At 41.8% G+C, this 13,025-nt stretch overlaps 1 protein-coding gene across 3 annotated transcripts; it reads left to right on the top strand.

Annotated features, from left to right (window-relative positions):
* Positions 1-1,493: 1,493 nt before the first annotated feature.
* Positions 1,494-7,966, top strand: adcyap1a (adenylate cyclase activating polypeptide 1a). 3 transcript variants are annotated; one of them, XM_029756049.1, is made up of 7 exons: positions 1,503-1,995; positions 2,321-2,425; positions 3,423-3,557; positions 4,020-4,124; positions 4,675-4,809; positions 5,286-5,406; positions 7,456-7,966. In XM_029756049.1, exons 2-7 carry the CDS (start codon positions 2,328-2,330, stop codon positions 7,462-7,464), a joined length of 603 nt encoding a protein of 200 aa, XP_029611909.1. In that variant the 5' UTR covers positions 1,503-1,995; positions 2,321-2,327; the 3' UTR covers positions 7,465-7,966. The 3 variants fall into 3 exon arrangements, with proteins under 3 accessions (XP_029611911.1, XP_029611908.1, XP_029611909.1); XM_029756048.1 differs by having other exon boundaries at positions 1,500-1,995; positions 5,286-7,966; XM_029756051.1 differs by lacking the exons at positions 4,020-4,124; positions 5,286-5,406; positions 7,456-7,966 and having other exon boundaries at positions 1,494-1,995; positions 4,675-5,001.
* Positions 7,967-13,025: the final 5,059 nt, after the last annotated feature.

Below are 13,025 nucleotides of genomic sequence, written 5' to 3'. Positions count from 1 at the left end.
AAACTGAAATCTAGCTGTTGACAGAGAGGTTTGGAACTATTTTCTTAGTTGTCTAGTTGGCTAACTAATTTACTGCCTGGTGACGTCAGTCTGAAATTTCAGGCAGTCTTTTCAAACAGTTCTTACACTAAAAGGGCTTTATCATCATTTTCACAATTTCACAGTATTATTCCAACCTCATAGTTTGGAAATATATATAAAACACGGGAAATCACGTGTTTGACTGCACTGGGCCTTTAATGTTGGCAAACTTCATGAACTTCCTTTCTCATTATGACGCAGTTACTCCACATCACCACTTGGGGGCGGTGCTCGCTCAGCGCTTGGAGCGGCCACTTTATGTAAGGGACGTTTTTCTGAGCAACTTTTCGTTTCATCCCTGGTATGAAAAAGACAAAAAGTACACGAGTATCTGCAAGCGGTACTTAAATGTTCGTCACAAGACGTCAGAGGGTCTGAATCATTCACTAAAGATTCCACACATGATTCTGACATGGGCGTGAAATAGGCAGACAGGCAATGGTCATGAATGATTAAAACCTGCGGAACTTTGGGATTTTGTATAAAACAAAGTCTGTTGCTTCTCCATGATCATTTCCACTGATTGCTATTTCTCACCATAAAATTCCATTCAGCACCTATAGATAATATTGAAAAACTGGATACAACATTTGATATAATTTTTAATAGAATATTATTTGTGAATCTGTGTAGAAGATCCCTATTACAACAAAGTGCATGTTGTATTTTTTAGACATCATGTGAGATAGTTGTAGGCCTACAGGCTACATTTTATAAACAAATAAATGCTTAAATCCAAATATTCTCATATGGTAAATAAAGTTCATAGGCCTCTATGGCTTGTTAAGTAACCCTATATATATATTTATTTACCTAGGCAAGTCAGTTGCGAACAAATACTTATTTACAATGACGGCCTACCCCGGCCAAACCCCAACCCGGACGACGCCCTATGGGACACCCAATCACGGCCGGTTGTGATACAGCCTGGAATTGAACCAGGGTCTGTAGTGACGCCTCTAGCACTGAGATGCAGTACCTTAGACCACTGCGCCACAACAGAGAATAGTCTATGTCCAGGTGCATAATGCGTTGAAGGCACGGAGGCTATATCAAGTCCTAAAACATTTAGAATAACATTAAATAGAGAGTGAGAATGTACATATTGTTTTCCTGTTTCAAATCAACTTTGTGTGTGCAACAAGCACCCCAAGCCTTCACCTTTTCTTGCTAAAACGCGCCCATTCAACCATTGTTACTTCCAGGGTTGCCTCGTTTCAGCACCTGAGTACTCCCGCTCTGTTGCCTACGTATCGTGGGCCAATGGGGATGCACGCCCTTGACCTTGATCATTTTCACCATATATGGCTATAATTGAAGGATGGATCAGGTTGGCTTTAAGTTTGACGGGGGCGATTTGATTTTAGTCATTTGATTGAGGTATTGAAATTAACCACGCACGTTGACCTCACTTGGCATACCGCCTATCTATGTAACGCTGACAAATATTAGCATTCATTCATTGTCCCACAATTACGTGATTGAACTAAACATGCATATGCACTTTATGACTCCGGCCATCTCATTGACGGGAAAGGAAAAGTACTACATTATTACATTCGGAGAGGATGGGGGCAATGACGTAGATAGTATCCCCTAACGTGACTAGTGAAAAAGGCATGCCATTCGATTCAAGAATAAAAAAGCCGAGGGAAGCAAGTCTTCAGAACAAAAAGTTTCCTCTGTGAAGACAAATGTTTGGCCTCTTTCTCCCGGGGTTGTGTGCATACAGAGATCCGAGAATCGCGTTTTATGTGTGACCGCACGGAGGGTTGGACAAATTGAAGGAGCAACAGGAGGCGGCAGAGACGCTTTCCAGAAGAAGCAAGGGGAGAGAGAGAGGGAGACTATCTCACTCTCCCAGTCGTAGTCGCACCCGGATCGCATACAGCGTCTCTCTCGACACTGCAATAGGTACGTGATGCTTACCGAACTTTTACGCACACAAATCGAGAATACAGCAACAGGCTTGGGTACTTTAGAATGTTTGGAGGTGATGTTTAACACTTTAGAATGTTTGGGTCAACATGTTACGTACTTTGAGGCGCTGTTGAATAGAAGGGGATAGATGGGGAGTTTGAATCATTTTTTGTAAGCTTATTACATTTATTCTCCAAAATTGAAGAAAAACCTATCCGTTCTTGAAATATGCATTCATTTCGTTTTTCCTCAGTCTGACTGTGGAAATGTTGGATAGCCTTCGCACATTTTAACGTTGTAATATTTTTTTTTCCCACAGCAGGACAATGTCTAGTAACGCGACTTTAGCCTTACTCATCTATGGAATCATAATGCACTACAGTGTCTACTGCTCACCTCTCGGGCTTAACTATCCTAACCTTAGGTAGGTACCTGTTCACCCCTCCTTCAACTGAGCATCTCTGCATGTAAAGGATTAGTAAACTGAACATTGGCAAACGCATTGTATCTGCTGCTGAGAGCCCGGGACGAGCACAGCAGTTTGTTTATCAGTTATACCTGCAACCACATAGGTATATAGACCAATGCCATTTAATGCTACACACATTTTTTTTTTCGTTCAATCAATGTGTGTATAATTTTTATTTCGTTTATCTAAATTAATACGCATAATTTTTTTTACATTTTCAGAGCATCTTATTAATTTGGGTATAAAATGAATGCCATAGCCTACATTGGAAGATACTGTTAAATGTGTTTTATTTTCAGTGTGAATATGCTGCAATGTTTTGTTATGAGGGGCTTTAGAGCACTTGGGATCATATCACTGGAACAGGGCATATTAGCAGCTATTGGTAGATCAAGCGTCTGATACAGAACTGTAGCTCTGCGTGCAGACGCGTCCCATGGGAATAACAGAGAGGCGTAATTTTCTGAGGAATGAGGCAAACGAAGGAGCCACTAATTCACAGAATAACAAAATCAATTTATTGTGACTCTCTTAACTAAGAAGTCCTAATCTGCATAATTTTATTTTAGAATGACAACTCTACATTTTCTTTTTGAGATCAGGTTATGATGTTATTTCATTCACAATGGAAAATATTTTAAATTAAACGTTTTTATCTTCCTATTTTCGACGGGGTGGGGTTTGGTTGCCTTTTGAGGGCTATAGCCCATGCTTCCACTAAATTTGTTCTGTAAACTGATGTAGCCAAATTAGGATTGGTCGATAGAAATTACAATTATTTAGAATTTAAGCACATACATGTTGGCTATTGTATCAAACATGTATAAAATATAGGCTATACAATCTAAAAATACATTAGTCATTTATTTCAGTGTTTATTTTCAGAATTGGTTTAGTCACGTTAATGCATGATCAAAAAGCATATAACATTCAAATGCATTTCCGATTTCAGACTTGAAAATGAGGTTTATGACGAGGATGGGAATTCGTTACCGGACTTGGCTTTTGACAGTGATCAAATTGCTATAAGAAGTCCCCCGTCGGTGGCTGACGATTTGTACACTTTATACTACCCACCGGAGAAAAGGTGACTACTATTCTCAACCTATTGTTTGTAATGTTGTTGACGTTCATGCTAGACATTTCATTATTTGGGCTCGTATTTCTGTTCTTCTATGTTATATGTTGTGTGTTAGTAACTGTACTGTCAATAATCACATTTTGTTGTAGAACCTTTTTTTTGGGGGGGGGGGGGGTTCGGTGGTACTGGTACCTTGGTATTCCAACGAAGCTGATCGGAAAGCTTTTGTGGTATAATGTAGTAGAACGTAGGCTATTTACTTGGCAAATTTAAACACAACGAAACACTTTTAATCTCAACTGGCCATTTCCAAAAGTCATAAAAGTAACTATTCACTATTTAAGCTCACATTTTGGAAAACGGCTCATATGACGAGTTGGATTTGGTATAGGCTACATTAATGTAGCCACTTAACGCTGGGTGTGTGTTGAGTGTGGTCATTTATTGTTTGGCGTTTTATCATCCCAGAACGGAAAGGCATGCAGACGGAATGTTTAATAAAGCCTACAGGAAAGCGCTGGGTCAGTTATCAGCAAGGAAATATCTCCATTCTCTGATGGCAAAGCGTGTAGGGTAAGGACATCTTCTTGGTTGTCGTCTCTTATTTTGTGATCCAAGTTATTTTTGGTGTTCGTTTTTCTTTTAACTCTGATATTCATTCTGTTTCGTTTTAATTTCCCCGTGTGTCTATGTGTGTGGTCTTCCCACCTGAATTTGACGCCTTTACGCGCAGAGTAGACTGACTTGATAAAATCTTCCAGAGTGCAAATCCGGGTGCGGCATTAGATCGAATCGGTAAATCTCAGTGCTGATATTGTCTCTTTAAGGAGCAAAGCACATGATACACGTGGCTGAATACATTTACTTTTCATTATGAATAATTAATGTGGTGGATTAGTCCCAAGGGTTGAAGATAAATATAGGCTTCAATTACTCCCTACAATATCCTCAACCAGCCAGCCTAACCATGATGATATCGAAATAATCAACCCTCCGGAATATATTTTTAAAAGCGTAAGTTTAACTCAGAACTGTGCAGCGCATCCTACGGGCAACAGTCCCTCCGAGGCAGGGTATACGTCTCCTAACAGAGAGAACTCTTCTACTCTTCCCCCCTTTCTAGTGGAGGGAGCACCATGGAAGACGACTCGGAGCCCCTGTCAAAGCGACATTCGGATGGGATCTTCACAGATAGCTACAGCCGCTACCGAAAGCAAATGGCAGTCAAGAAATACCTGGCGGCAGTCCTTGGGAAAAGGTATAGACAGAGATATAGAAACAAAGGACGCCGGCTAGCGTATTTGTAGCGTTGCTAACCCAAACTACCATGTGTGTACAGCCCAGATCATTTTGAGATAACTGAACAATCAATCAGTGGATCGCTCTTGTGTTCTTTAAACATGTATTTATGTATGAAGTAAAGCCATTAAAATGAATATTTTGATAATAATATTGTTTTTCTTTTGTACTTTAGCACTTGAGAACGCACAGATCTACTTTATGGACCAATTTTTTTGTTCAACCTAAATATAGCCTATATTTATTTATTTATTTTTTAGACCTACTTATTAAATAAGATTAAATTATGAGCAAATGATCAATATGCTCTTTACCCTGTCTTTTAAACATTTAAATATATGAATGTGAGGAAAAATAAATAGTTTAAAAGACAATGTATTGAATGTTAATTTTTGGCATCTGAAATTAAGAGATTAGTGTCTTTATTTACAACAGCCCTGAAGACTTAGGTTTTCACCATATTCTACAAGACATAGACTTTGATGCCCTCCCGGATGGGGATGAGTTTGAGGCTATTTTGGGAGACTGGCTGAAACAGTTCTCTCCCGAATTTCCGGTGAGTTCCAGGCTCTTTCGCAAGGCCTTGTCTTGAGGGATGTCTCCTGTCTCTCCCTCCTTTTTCTCACCGTTAACCTAAACCTGTGATCTTACACTCCAAATACTTTATACCACCCAATCGCCTCCTTTCCTCATTTGTGCTCCTGTCTTTCTAGAGATACTGTATCTACTATATTCACACCTATATAATGCATGTCAAGCATGCATGTACAGAATATGTATGAACGTGAATATAGATGCATAGATATGTTATACACATATAACGTGTGTTGATATACTGTATATATTTAAAAATTCCCCATAAATATCCTATCAGAGGCTGTAGGATAATAATGTGATGTCAAACAGTATTATAAAGAAATTAATTATTTTGACCAAAACAGACATGACCCAACTGGCTTTAGAAGCCTTACATATGGTGGTAATCCAGCCACTAAAGTGAAATACTTGTTAGAATGACCCTTTGACCCCTATATGACCCCGATATAAGATGAGGACCAGAGTGCTTTTGAGCTTTTTTCTTTTCTTCCGGTTGTTCTTCAGTGTTAAACGAAAATAAGCTTACACTTTTGAACTTTGTGCAAAGTATCTATCTTGTGTTCCTCTCTAGTGCTATCCGTGTGTTTGAAAAGCTCTTGAAAACCTGGAATGCTGTTAAAGGTTTTCCATATGTCTCTTCTCGCCACATAAGAAGTATCATGAACATAGAATAACCTAGAATGTTAGCAGACTCGAAAGAAAAAAATTCAGACCGTTTTGACTAACATGATACTTTTTATATGGCTTCATTTAATTTCACAAATGTTGTTTTTTCATGAGGAACATTGCAGAGGTAATCTGAAGATGTATGTGTTGCACCTTCCTGGTTGCTCTACTGTGCTTCCCCTCTATTGTCATGTGAACCAATGTAAAGCTAGACTGCATGATTAAAGTAATTGCACTAGCCACAAAATCTGTGCAAACTACTGCAATTGGCTGGTTTTGTTTGCTCACTGATTGACGTATCTACATATCTGTGTTTTCTGGATGTTTTGTTTTTGTTCTTCCCCAACATTACTGCACAACGTGTGATTGAACGTCTGACCCCTGTCCTCTGTCGAGGAAACTCGGATGACTGTACTGCAGAGGAGAAGCTCTTAGTCTTGTCATGTTGTCCTTTTAGTCTCTTCTCAATGGGACTTGAGGCAAGATTTTGTTACATTCCAAATGTAATATATGCCAAATACAATTCTTGAATGATCGTTGTTTTGAATGACCTATCCTGGCAGCCCAAGCGCAGCACAGTCAAATTTCTACCTAATCAACAGTAAGATAAAGCCTTAAACATAATGAACCGTGCCTGTACTATTCTGAACACCACCAATCCCAAACTAGCTCCTCAGTTTAATTGCCTCTTTGCTGTTGACGTAAATGATCACAAGAAGAGTAGCAGAGAACCTGTTGAGTGCTAGATAGACGCAAGTATGAGAGCAGTGGGAAGAAGAGAGAGGAAGGAGGATAGTGAGTGCGGAGAGGAGAACAAAGCGAAAGAGGGACACAGAGAATGAGGGAGAGTCCATGACCAATCAATTTGAAAGAGCAAAACAGTGATTTTGTTTTGGCTTTAAAAGGGAGTTACCCGGCAAAGTTTGCCACACTTCATTAGAAGAACCTGGCCTCTCTTCTCACTTGTACCCATCAGTGACACATAGACAATGGTTACTCGGACAGAACAAGCCACACTTCTTCTAACTAGAAGCATGATTGGGCTAGCTACGTCTGCAATAGCCATCCTGGGTTTTGGCAGCATAAAAAAATTAGCTAATAAGATCATGAAAAATGTTGCTTCTGAATCCCCACAGTATACTTCCCCTTCCTGGCCCCGACACCTCATCTGCCCACTTGCCTAAAAAGCAAGGAGATCTAACTCCAATAACCACCAGGCAGATTCTACAGACACTGTAGGTTAGGTTTGAGCTTTGTGACACTGAGCAGTAGGACAAAGTTCTTCGATCTGTGCCTGTGTGTATGAAATCAATCTTTCTTTTAATTCTGCATTCCCCTCCAGGCTTTGTGACGCAGGATGCAGCTTGCGGCTGTGGTGCCTTGCTTCGACTTTAAAATCGCCACGAATCACAGATGGCTATTTAGTAGCCCTACAATGCTGCACATCATCAGCTTACATTTCACCCTTTGGTTGTTGTTTTTGTGTTGCGCAGACATTTGATTGGATCTTTAGTGCCATTAGGTGTAGTCTCCGAGCACTCTTGCTCGTGATCATTTCTTTTGGCGGTTGTTGTTTTAGAGCACATAGACTTAGATAATTGTGATAGGTAGTTGCAAACATCATGATTGCCCTCTCTCCATAATGTGTATCATTTTGAAAGCGCCAACAGCCTTACTAAACGTGAAGATTAAACTTAAAACCTATATTTATTGTGTAGAAAATTGATATTAGAGAGTACTATTATAATGAAGAAAAAAAAAATGGCAAACCCACAAGGGTCAAGTCTATAAATGTTTAAAAAAAAAAAAAAAGGTGTTGTAAGATTTGTATGAATAAATTTTTGTAAACAACACAATTTCGTCTAATCTTTGAAACACATAACACTAGAAGTAGTTCTCCCGAGCACATAGGTGAGGATGCTAGTACAGATAACTCTGCAGTACCATTTCTATACAACAATACACGATAATTGTTAGCCAATCTTAGTCCCACTCCACATATTATAGTGCATCCGTCTGATAGGTGTGCTTGTTCACTAACCCATCACACCAAAATGCCTAAAGAGACACATTACAGAGGAGGAGAGGACTAAATGAAAGAATAGACACCTAATGGGTATCGCAGCATTAAATAGGAGTCTAACTAATTATCTTAAACAAACAAAAACAACAACAATTGGATATAGAAGGAACTAAGAATGTCCATAACTACATCCTTCTAAAAAAAAAAACAGTGTTAAACATGCCATGTTGTGCTGCTAGAAGAATAAAACATAATTTCCCTTGCTGAGTGTGGATGCCTTACTAAACAAATAAACAAATTACAGTGAATAGTACATCTACAATAAATGAACATTTAAGGTGCTCAGAGATACCACTACCCATATGAATCATGGGTATGAGAATGAAAAAGCCAGACTGCTGCCTCTGCCCTGGTTTCTGAGAATCAGAGAACACTAAATAGCTCTTTGGTGTGAATTCTGTGAAACCCTGACACTTCACTTGCCCGTGTGTCCATACCCCCATACCCCCAGACCCCCTTGGGATGGCACCAGTGGAGGGTCAGACATGGGAGGGATCACCCGACCACTACCACCCACTGCTGTCCTGCTGTACCCAGCATCCGACTAGGACGTCACGGATGAAGAACTCCGACCATGGTGGCATCTCTAAAAAGCCTATAGTATATACCATACCTCCCATTCTTGATGACACATTCTTTACTCTCGTAGCGAAGGAAAAGGAACATTGCCACTACCTCCCTCTTCAACCAAGGTGCACAAATTGAGGAGAAAACTGAAGTAAAAGAGAACATTTTGCATCATTACAAACATAGCAAAACACCAAATAAACTCAACATGCAAAACAGTCGACCAAAAAGTTACATCCAATACACACATGAAAATGTATGCAAACACATGGCACACTGCATAGCCAATCCAACAAGTGTCTGTAGCTACTGAGGTGGCTCGAAGCTGGAAACTACATCCAAAGCAGTCAATATTACCGTACACAACACTAATCAATAACGTCACGTTGCTCCATATCTTAGTGTGAGGATATGGATGAATCAGACATACACTATATATAAAAAAGTATGTGGACACCCCTTAAAATTAGTGGATTTGACTATTTCAGCCACACCAGTTGCTGACAGGTATGTAAAATCGAGCACACAGCCATGCAATCTCCATAGACAAATATTGGCAGTAGAATGGCCTTACTGAAGAGCTCAGTGACATTCAACGTGTCACCGTCATAGGATGACACCTTTCCAACAAGTCAGTTCGTCAAATATCTGCCCTGCTAGAGCTTCCCCGGTAAACTTTAAGTGCTGTTACTGTGAAGTGGAAGCGTCTAGGAGCAGCAACGGCTCAACCGGTAAGTGGTAGGCCACACAAGTTCACAGAACGGGACCGCCGAGTGCTGGAGCGGGTAGCGAGTAAAAATCGTCTGTCCTTGAGGCTGTACTGCCTCTGGAAGCAACATCAGCACAAGAACTGTTCGTCGGGAGCTTCATGAATTGGTTTTCAATGGCCGAGCAGCCGAACACAAGCCCAAGATCACCATGCGCAATGCCAAGCGTTGGCTGGAGTGGTGTAAAGCTCGCCGCGATTGGACTCTGGAGCAGTGGAAACGCGTTCTCTGGAGTGATGAATCACGCTTCACCATCTGGCAGTCCGATGGACGAATCTAGGTTTGGCTTATGCCGGGAGAACGCTACCTGCCCCAATGCATAGTGCCAAGTTTGGTGGAGGAAGAATAATGGTCTGGGGCCAATACAGCATTCAATGAAATTCTAGATGATTCTGTGCTTCCAACTTTGTGGCAACAGTTTGGGGAAGGCCCTTTCCTGTTTCAGCATGACAATGCCCCTGTGCACAAAGCGAGGTCCATACAGAAATAGTTTAGCGAGATCGGTGTGGAGGAACTTGACTGGTCTGCACAGAGCCCTGACCTGAACACCTTTGGGATGAATTGGAACGCCAACTGGGAGCCAGGCCTAATTGCCTAACATCAGTGCCCGACCTCACTAATCCTCTTGTGGCTGAATGGAAGCAAGTCCCCGCAGCAATGTTCCAACATCTAGTGGAAAGCCTTCCCAGAAGAGTGGAGGCTGTTATAGCAGTAAAAGGAGGACCAACTCCATATTAATGCCCATGATTTTGAAATTAGGTGTCCACATACTCTTGGTCATGTAGACTATTTACTTAACTGTAAATATGTATTTTAGACACATGACTCACTTCACACACACGTTAAAGCTAGAATCGTTAGGGCTCTATTAAATCCGTATCGCGGAGGTGCAGTGTTACAGCATGACTGAAATTTAAAGGCAATGTTCCCGTCTTAGCGGAGACTGCATTCACGGTAAATGCTGTAGATGTCGGCTCAATAGGTAACTACCTTTAAACGCTTCAGCAATACAGATTGAATAGAGCCCTTTGATTTTACATCAAGTTTTGGACTTTTAAATTTGTAATATATTTTGATTCTTGAAGAATATAACTTATAAATGCCTCATGAGCTCAGCTGAACTGCCGTACCCCATCAGAACCCAAAATATAAGCTTGTTTGACTACAATGTTTGTAAACATCGTGAATGTAAACAAACACACTGTATAGCCTCAAAACACTTAAAACTCTACATTTTATTTCATGGATGGCAGCCATAGCTCTGTCTATGAATCTAAGAGTGGTTCCATTTCTCCAGCCCCATCCCATAGCTTTTTATCAAAACAGGGGCAGGGAGTAGCTTGTTATTGTTTAAATTAAGGATTCTAGCTTTATACCCAGGCAGGCAGGCTCTTAACAGGCTGCTTGTGGGTTGCAGCTTTGTCAAGGGTCCAGTCCCACAATAGCTACAAGAACACCCAGTGCCTCAGTCCCCATAGTAACAAAGCAGAAGACAACAGAAGACAGACCTTCACGTCCATCTTAGAAGTGAAAATGAGCACCACATGATTCGTGTGGAATGAACACGGTTTGTTCGAAAAGAGTTGTCACAGGAATCAAGTGCTGTAAAAAGAGCACGTACTATGCTGTTTGGACTGTTTGTTTCTACACCTGTGTTCTGGGTGAGTTTCGTCGATATGGTTGACTTAGTGCTCAGTGGCGTGGCATTACGATGCCTGAGTGTGTTCCACTGCCGGTGGTGATGTTAATCAGAGTTGGGTCCTGTGTCAGGCCACTGTCTCTGTGCTCTCTGGGGCACCCTGGGTCTGCCCCAGACGGGGGTGGAGGTGTGAGGTGGTGCCCCTGCTGGGTCGTGCCTCTCAGAGGTGCCTGGAATGCCACCATGAGCCTCCCCAGCCGGACGCCAGCGGAACCTTTTAATGCCTGTCGCGCCGGATTGGAGCTAATGACCTCAAACTGAGCCCCCCCCCCCCGCATTTTATGTGGCCACCGCAGGGACGGCCAGGGACAGCCAGGGACCTTTCACAGACATCACAGACTCTGCCTACGACCCACCAACCCAGCCCTGCTCCTCCTGCCATTTCTCCCCCACAATGGTTCAATTAAAATGTCATCAGAAGTCGATGGGAGATTGAGGAGTCGTGGTTACAGACAGTCTGCAGGGCATACTGTATAGTAAGGATGTCAGGTTGAGGTTGTCGCGCAAAGCCTCATAAAGCCTGGTGCGTCTTCCCCCTTTCACCCTACATGCGTAACAACCCCCTCCCAGATAGACTTACAGCCTCTGGCTGTACGGCCGCAGCCCCGGACCTCAGTGGAGCGCGGAGAGAGGATGATCAATGGGAGTGATCTGAATCCTCTAGCCCCGTGCCAGACCCCCTCTTAACCCTGCTAACCCAATCAGCCTGTGTTGCCAGGCAACGTTCCACAGTAGGATGCACTAGGGATGCGGTGGAGCTGGGCGGGGCCGTGGTGGCCTTCATAGACATCTGAAGATCCTACTGGATATATTTCACTCAAATGTCTTTTGTCGTTGGACTCGGCGCTGGCCGCGCTCTGTTTTACCAGCTCTGATGGTAGCAGGGAGGGGCTAATGATGAATGGGTTCTCAGGGGCAGAGAGAGGTAGTGCCAGATCCTAACAACACACACACACACACACACACCACAGAGCCTCAGTGTCATATCCTAGTAGCCCAATCACACAAAGACACACACAGCTTCACACAACTAGAGTATGCAGGCAACCACAGCCATACACTGCTTCATAAAATGAGACAAGAGCAACAAACCACACACAAACACAGGCTCAGACAGGCATAAGATACAGAGATACAGTTACCTTTCTATACCGCCAGCCTGATGTGCAGCCGAAGTGTTTCATATCATTGTGGTTTACTGAAAAATCCATGAAAATATGAATGTCTAGATCAAACTTTTATTATGGCATGGAGTTTGAGATTGTATTTCTTTTTGTTGTCATTTGTCTTTTTTTATTTTACCTGGTGGAGTATACAGTAACATGGTTAAATGGTTAAACAGTGACAGGCATATCACTCTTTTATTCCTAGCCTCCATGTCTCTCCCTCCCCCCACTGTGTTTCTCTCTCCCCTGTCTCTCTGCCTAGCTACCGCTCCCTCTCGCTTGCCCTTTCATATTTAATATTCCTGCTTCCAGCTCTGTAATAGATATATCTAACTGACTCACTTATTGATCTCCAATCAATGTCTGGGTGTGGCCAGAAAACCTGCCTCCAATTACTGAATCCTGTCACAGATTGAGATAGAAAGCTAAAAAGAGATAGAGATAGAAAGATACCAAGAGATAGGGATAGAAAGATACCAAGAGATAGAGATAGAGATAGAAAGATACAAAGAGATAGAAAGATACAAAGAGATAGAGATAGAAAGATACAAAGAGATAGAGATAGCAAGATACAAAGAGATAGAGATAGCAAGATACAAAGAGAGAGATAGAAAGATACAAAGAGATAGA

The sequence above is a fragment of the Salmo trutta genome, chromosome 6, assembly GCF_901001165.1.
Source record: "Salmo trutta chromosome 6, fSalTru1.1, whole genome shotgun sequence".
NCBI classification, from domain to species: Eukaryota; Metazoa; Chordata; class Actinopteri; order Salmoniformes; family Salmonidae; genus Salmo; species Salmo trutta.
Note: the sequence above shows the minus strand (reverse complement) of the source record. Positions and strands in the feature narration are given on the sequence as shown.